The 8289-nt window shown below is 38.4% G+C and overlaps 1 protein-coding gene across 1 annotated transcript; it reads left to right on the top strand.

Annotated features, from left to right (window-relative positions):
• The first annotated feature begins 697 nt into the window (after window positions 1-697).
• Window positions 698-8289, top strand: malt3 (MALT paracaspase 3). The gene is made up of 15 exons (XM_034233561.1): window positions 698-813; window positions 1055-1125; window positions 1229-1353; window positions 1923-2061; window positions 2202-2377; window positions 2537-2633; window positions 3060-3095; window positions 3228-3431; window positions 4185-4362; window positions 4540-4614; window positions 4783-4910; window positions 6099-6248; window positions 6798-6952; window positions 7482-7598; window positions 7724-8289. Exons 2-15 carry the CDS (start codon window positions 1083-1085, stop codon window positions 8045-8047), a joined length of 1947 nt encoding a protein of 648 aa, XP_034089452.1. The 5' UTR covers window positions 698-813; window positions 1055-1082; the 3' UTR covers window positions 8048-8289.

Genomic DNA, 8289 nt, shown 5'->3' with positions numbered 1-8289 from the left:
AGACTTATGTGAAAAGGCCAAATACAATAGTTGTAAAGGAGATGCTTATCATAATATTATACAGAATATAGTAAATCATTATATTACATATCACTTGTTAGATGCTTTTATCCAAAGCAACATACATACATACTCAATACTGTGGACAACACCCACAGGAGCCATTTGGGATGAAGTGTCTTGCCCAGGGACACAACGACATGCTGACTGCAGTGGGGTTTGAACCTGTGACCCCTTGAACCCAACACCAAGGCTTTATCCACTGTGCCATACACCTCCCAAAAACTACAATAAATGTACAAACATTAGTTGGCATACTATTTGAATATATTTCATTTAGATGCTTTAAAAAATGGTAAAGATCAGTCCATATTTTCTCTATCTCAGTGAAAAACATTGTGAGTGTCCAGTATGTCCCTAAACTCAATCTCTGTCATTTTACAACACCTGAAAAGGGGCCAGATTTCTTGTTACCGTAATGTCTGTAAAAGTGTCTCCACATGCATATCCCCTGAAATGATTCCCATCGATTTAACCGGCGTAGAGTTCGTCTGCTTCAAACATTTTCAACTAAAAGCACATATTCATTTTCAAATTAAAATAAATCCCCATGTTGTCAGTAAAACAAAGGTGACAGACATGTCATGTTCTTTGAGATGCGCCGGTATTATAGGCTTTTTGGTAATATGTGTGCATGCTGTCTCGTTCCGGTAAAGGGAAGTTATTTTTTAGCTGTAAGTGAAGTTATGAAGTTTCACAGCAGGAAAACATACACTTACTGACAGCTGACCCACTGGTACATGGCTACAGCAGGTATAGCTACACTTACATCCTTATTGGTTGATTATGGACATTTCTATCTGATACGGTGTTGCTAATTGCGATAGAAAAGAGAAGTAATGGGCTGATGCTAGACTTTTAATGCCCCTATAACTTCTCTTTTAAAGCCGTTTCCTTATATTCTTGTCATTTCGTCGTTTTTCGATCTGGGAGCGGTATAGGCTACTTAAGGGATTAACTAACTCAATTTAAACTGTGACTCAACTTCCTACAGTCTGCTATAAGAAGAAGAAAATGCACTGATGACTGGATCCCGTACCAAATCCCGTCGAATAATGATCAGCGGTATGTTGTGTTTTTACCACAGAAATGGTGTGACTTTTTTAAAATAATAGAGACAACACAGTTGGATTTCATGTTAATGAGATTTTCCCTTGATTTGTTACAGAACTGTTCATAGTGCGGCACCCTTTCTCTGTGTGTGTACCTGCGGACCATAAGGTGACCCTAAGAGTCCGTGCTGAGGGCAAAGGAATCCTGCACTACCAGTGGTTCACTGAAGATGATGAAGAGGTACGTAGTCTTCTTCATCTGTGCTTGTGTGTATGGGTTATGAAAACGTTCCTTTTAAGGTTTTACAACCATACTCAAGCGTGTTAAATAGCGTTTGTTACTGTAAATGTAATGTGCAAATAATATCTGTGTGTATGGAGTATTTATTTTTGTTATACCATCAATCAATCAATCAAGGTGTATTCATATAGCCCAATATCACACATGTGTGTCTCAGTCGACTATTCAGTTTATACAGAATATGAACACGACACCCTTTGTCCTTGGACCCTCACAACGGACAAGGAAAAACTTCCAAAGATACCACTTTATGCTTCTTATACATTTTAAACTTTTTACACCAGTAGGCTTAACTTATTTGATAACTTTAGGCAATTTTGAGATTCTGATTTATAATACAAGATATAATCAACAAATAGTTGTATTATTATAAGTTAAATTCACTAGCTACTCAGCTGTTTTACAGTAAAATGATAAGCTCCACCTTTATCAGCTGCAACATTAAAGTGATGAACACATTATTGTACTGATAATTATAATACAATGATAATTTCCCTTTTCACTTCCAGGTGTTTGCGGGCAATAAGGAAGACTTGACCATACAAGCTAAAAAATCTCAGCTCTACATCTGCCGAGTGAGTGACAACTTCTGTAACTGCGTGTTCAGCGACTGGGTGAAAGTGAAGGCGTTGGACATTGATAAATCAGGTATGCATTGTGCCATTGTTATGTTAATTTATATTGTAGTAGTGTAGTGCTTTTTCCGTTATTTTGCATACTTCAACATAGCCCTTGGGTGTTGGCAGTAAATAGGTTTTAAGCATATTGCTTTTATCTTATTCTATCAGGGTTGCCCATTCACTGGCAAGGCGAGCCACACATCGCTGAGAGCCCTAAACCCCAGACAGTCCGACAAGGTAAAAAACTCACTCTCCACTGCGCTGCCTTTGGCATCCCCACTCCACACTATCAGTGGTACAGAAATGGACAGCCGCTGCAGGATAAGACTACTGGCATGCTACAGGTAAGAACGGAGTGTTTACTTAGCTCAGTGCTGACAGTGATTGTTTACACTGTTCTGTATTTACTGGTTCATTTCACTGGGTATGAATCACTGCACTTTGGTGACATGTTTGCCAAAGACAAACAATGACAGAAATATAATCTTTTGTAATACCTGCAGATTGACAATGCAACAGCCGAACATGAAGGATCATACTTGTGCTGCATATCTAACATACTACAAGAGACATGGACTGAACCAGTGGATGTTGGCATTGGTAAGTCATAACTTTTATGCACAGTTTAAAGTCTTTTAGCAAAGTACTTTACTTCCTCCAGTTCTCATGAAAAGGCTGTGAAGAAAACATTCCTTCCATTCCATTAATTTAGTACTTAGAAGTTATTTCCATTATGCAGCAGGTACTTTCCCATTTCTACAGACAAAAAAGGAAGTAGGACTTAAAATAGTGCATAATCCGAGCCTTAGACACACAACAGGAAAGAGGTGTAAAGTGAAACTAGCTCTTGCAGTGTTTTTCCTGTTTGTGACTTATGTTGTGGCGTGTAGAGTATGGATCACAAAATATCGTCCAATTCTTTTTTTAAATACCCTTTGTGTACACTCTTGATAAAATGATAGTACTTAAGATCAGATTTTTGTTTGAAGAAACTGATTTGTGCTTCTCTTTTTCACACTTCTTTAGTGCAAACGGATCTGCTTCCTACTCCAGCAACTACAGGTACGCATAACGAAAGAAACTCGGTGTCAACCCTCGCTAGTTTTAGTGTGCTTTAATAGAAAACAATCACAGTATGTATGAGTATTAGGTTGCGTTGCTTTAATTAGAATGTAACTTATATCTTTGTTGCAGCCACTGATAAAGTTGCCCTCCTTATTGGCAACCTGAATTACTCCCACCACCCGGCCTTGATGGCCCCCATCATGGATGTGCATCAGCTGGCCAACCTCCTGCAGCAGCTTGGCTTCAGAGTGGTTTCCCTGCTGGACCTCACCAGAGAGGAGATGCTAGCCGCGATAGAAAAGTTCATTCAGCTCCTTGACAGAGGAGTTTATGGTGATTATAATTTGCCTCTACATAAAATTGTTTCTAAATTAGCTACATATTTCTGTTGTTTCATGATTTAACCTTCTGTCCTTGGACAAATTCTGCAACAAAAAAAAAACCGTTTTGTTGGATCTGAGATATAACATTGTAACTTATTCTGGTTTGTTCTGTGGTTATTATCTTTTGTTGTCCATGCGTCATGGGTCACGCTTGGTTTACAGTACCAATATCTTACTTTACACGTATTCGTGGTTGAATGAGCAGATAAGGTTAAAAATAACCATAGGCATTTGTAACAGCATATGCTAAATATGGCACTTCCTCTATGCCTGAAGCACTTTGAGAGAGGGTCATTCACAATCAGCCAAATATATTCTCTGTGTATCACATCCACGGTGTTAAACAAAAAAGAAAGGTGGCCCCTCATCGTATGAAAAATGGGAGCTATTAATAACTAAAGCATACAGCTGCACAAGTCATATTGTTAAGGGGAACTGTACACCCAGTAATGAAATGAGAGCTGTAATATGAAAGTATGTTTATGATCAAACAAAATAAGGATAAGAGAACTGCTTCGTCAGAATGATACTGTGTGTTACTATTCTCTACTTTATCTTACTAATAACGAAATAAAGACGGAAGCAAACATATCATACTGTACTGAAATCAGATAACTTTTTCATGTTAGGTGGAAAATATGATGATTACATTTTTTGTGGTCTTGCCGCTGTAATTGAATGTATATTTTATCACTCTCAACAGGCCTTTTCTACTATGCGGGTCATGGATATGAGCATGCTGGGAGGAATTACTTGGTAGCTGTTGATGCTCCACAACCGTACCGACCTGAAAACTGTGTCTGTGTGCAGAGAGTCATGTGCAGTATGCAGGAGAAACAGACTGCACTGAGTGTAATGCTTCTAGACACATGTAGAAAATGGTAGGTGCAGTACTTCCTTTCTGTTTTCACAAACTGAGAGTAACGCATATATTTTCACATTTTATTTTTTAAATGATTATTAAACAAACTGTTATATTCTGTAGACATTATTAGATGTTATTCATAATATGCAGCTTGATTGTTTCAATACCCTGAACTGTATTTTACTTCATACAGGTACAACCAGGATTGCATACCTTCGGGTATTATGCCTTTAGGACCCACAGGGAACACTGTTTATGGTTATGCCACGTATGTACTTTTTATGAGCCGTTTAATACATATTCAATTGCAAATTCAAGAACCTTTTTTTATTTCAATTCAGTCATGCTGTAGAAAGTAATGTTTATTTAAAAAGAATAACTAAATAGTTTGCTCTCTGATTATTTTGAATAACATTTCCTGTATTAACCGATGCAGATGTGAAGATGCTGAGGCTTTTGAGGTCCAGGACGGGGGGAAAAGTACTGGAATCTTCACAAAGTACTTGAATGCACACATCCTACAGACCGAGAAAGTCACACATGTCTTAGAGAGAGTGTCAGAGGGTATGTATTTCAAACGGGACTGTTTATTTTTATTTATTTTTTTGTATGTGAGCAAATTCTAGGATGATAATGAATTCATCAGTTTTTTGTTTGTTTTTTCTCGTTCAGTAAGTTGACAGTAAACAGATATAAAGGGAACAGGTTGTTAATCGGTGCGCTGGCTGGGTCACCGAGATGTTTTATAATGGTTAGCTACTCATTTTAGTGTTGTTTACTCAGGACAGTAGTATAGCAGTGACTGGCGGGGTGGGAGTTATCAAATGTTCCCTTCCTAAGAGCATGTTTGTCTGCTTGATGGGTCTCTGGGAGATTTATTTTTCAAGGTACCATTAGCATATGACCTCATTCTCTGGAAATTCACACTGTTGGCAAGAGAACAGCAGGAAACCTGAGAGCTTGCACCCTGCAAGACAGCTGCTCTACCGTTTAGGCACCCATGCCACGGTGTTCATGAGCTCACAGGACTCCCTGCTGAGAGCATTCTGTGTATCGGGGTTTGTGTATGTTGACGTATTTAGATGAACAAATGAACCATGATTATGATTTTTCAGGTTTGATCCTTTTTCACTTTTTATCTCTTTGTACTTTTTATTCAAGCGAACAATATAGGCAGTAACTTTAACATTCCTGTGCCGCTGCTTTTGATATCGCTCATCTTGTCTGGTACTTTTTGAAATGGAAGAACAGTGGCTGGTTGCTCATCTATTATAGTGAAGACCGCTTGCCCCAGATATCCCTGAAGCCAAATATTCTCAAAAGTCAAGCATAAATCTATATTAGATATTTGCGACATGGCTTTTACTACTGGTTAGTTCACCCTGTTTATGATTCCTATGTTTGCATGTACTCAATCTTTTGTAATGGGATTTCCAAACTTCCAGGTAATTGCTGTGAAGATTAAATCACTTTTCAAATTTCCCAAGGTTCCTCAAAGTCAGCCATGTGAAGCTGATGAACTTTTCCTTCTTGCTATTGCAGAACTCAGGAAGCCCAATGAGCCAATGTGTATGAATTCCAATCCTATTGTAGTTGCTAAAGATTAACCCTAGTAGTTAGTGCAGTGTTGATATAGTGGTCAAAGTAGACTGAGTAAAATATGGGGAAAACACCCTGGAAATGTATATGTGAAGTTGCTGTAGAGTCTTGCAGGCTTTTATTTACTTGTATATTTCTCCCTCTCTACACCAGATCTAGGCAGAGACCCTCTAGTCACAGGCAAGCAGCAGGTGGAGATCAAACACACACTGAAGGAACCTCGATCTCTTGCTGACCCAGTTCAGACTGCCGGACACACGAGAGAACTACATCTGCGCGATGCCTGCTGGAGACAAGCAAACAGTGAGTTGAGGAAACAGTCTTACATGTTTTTTCCAGGTGGAATCATATTCATACACAGTTTATTTTACATCAAGTAAACCACAGTTCCATTTCTTGATCTGCTGCCCTCGATAGTGTGAGAGAGATTGCTCTATTTTCTTTTTACAATACCTCCTACACACATGTGACAAACCAAGCACCGACAGACATTGTGGTTTAATTGGATATTTTCAGCACCATTCAAAAACACTAGTCATTGTTTTTGATTAATCAAAAAGGGGAACTGGTTTGTTTAACATTTTCCTGTTTACTGAAAATATTTTTTTCAATGGCACCATAACTTCCTGAAATTAATTTGACCCCTTTTTGAATGATAACAGATCATGTTAAAATGTCATCTACTTTAGACAAGACAAATGATAAAATGTCTGCGGTCTAAATGATCAGATCAGCTGCTCCATCAGTAAATCATTGTATACCATAATGTGTAAATGAACAGTCAAATCAAAAGAATAATATGTTAACCTAAGTCATTATTTGATAATAAACCTTTTTCATATCTCCTTTCAGAACTACCACGGAAAAAGCGGCGGATGTTTGTTTGCGGGGTTGAAGTGGAAGTCAGCTTCTCAGCTTTGTTCTCTAATGTCTTGATGGCTTTTGCCACTGTAAAGACTAAAGGCCCCCGGACCCAGGACTGCACCGTCACCCTGAGCAGCATACCTGTAAATATTTATCTTTACTTAAAACTATCCTGTGAAGTTATATTCTCATCAAATTAGGAGCCACAGGAGCTCTATACAGTGAGATGTTTGAAGCAAGGCACTCTTCTTTATAGAAACAAAAACCCACTATGCAAAAGTAAACAATATACACTAAAGTGTGACTTTCTGTTAATATGACTACACAAGTTGTATCTGCATCATAAATTCCACAAGGGCTGTCAGTTTCCATGAGCAAGCAGAATTTCTCAATGGTGATCAAACAACATGTCGGCGGAAGTTCTGCCCATATATAGACTTCCAGTCTACTGCAGCCACAGACAAAGAAAAAGGAAGTAGTGATAGTCATATGCTGTACTTCTTTAGCCTATTTGATGAATGCAGAATCCTTGCCCATACTGACATCTAGTGGCTGATTAATGAAAGGTTTTATCATAAGGTGCATTTCTAGCAGTCAGTCATTGCCTGGCTAGTGTTAAAGCAGGACAATTGTGATAATACTGACAAAATCTTATATGCTTTAAATCTCTAGCCAATGGAAGACATATTTTCCGGGCCTGGCAGGTCAGAGGAGATGGACTCTTTACTATTTACCAAATCTGAAAACACGGACTCTACACTGCGACTTTGTGCTCTTCAGAAGCTTACGGTATGTAGTCAATAATGTGTGTGATTCTATCCTGACAATGTTTTTGAAAAACAAAACAGAGAAAGTATTTACAAGAAAATATATACAATCAATTTGAAATTGTGTTTATCATTTGTCTTTGTCAGGAATCGCTGGTCATCAAAGTTGATCTACACTATACTGATATGGACAGTAAGCTGCGCCAGACAGAAAGCCAACAAGTAGACATAGGAAAGCCTTTGGTGGCATCCTGTAAGCTGCACAGGGGGAATCATACAACACCAGCCAAGAAAAAAGAAGGTGCTTCTGCTCAAAGTATGGGCAACATTACAAGCAGCAAACCACGGCTGCATCAGACTCAGGCTGGCCCTTTCACCAGAAAGGCAGAGTGTGCTGCTAAAGTTGCAGTTACAAGGGGCAACGAACCTGAAGAGAACGATGAAAATGAACTGCAAGACTTTACTTTTTGACATTTGCCTGTCAATGAGTCTGTGGATGATGAATGAGTGAGTGGATGGCTGAGGTTTGTGTTTGGTTGGCCTTTCCAGACTTTAATTATTAGCTCAACACAGAAGAAACATTAACACTTAATTTAATAAATGTATTGTACTTTTTTTGAATCACTTTTTCATTTGTGGCAAGCTGGCTAGCCTAACAAAGAGTAAACACCTTTACTGTTAATAATTTATCTAATAAAAATCACTACTTTCCA

This window comes from Gymnodraco acuticeps, unplaced genomic scaffold, assembly GCF_902827175.1.
Source record: "Gymnodraco acuticeps unplaced genomic scaffold, fGymAcu1.1, whole genome shotgun sequence".
Lineage (NCBI taxonomy): Eukaryota > Metazoa > Chordata > Actinopteri > Perciformes > Bathydraconidae > Gymnodraco > Gymnodraco acuticeps.
Note: the sequence above shows the minus strand (reverse complement) of the source record. Positions and strands in the feature narration are given on the sequence as shown.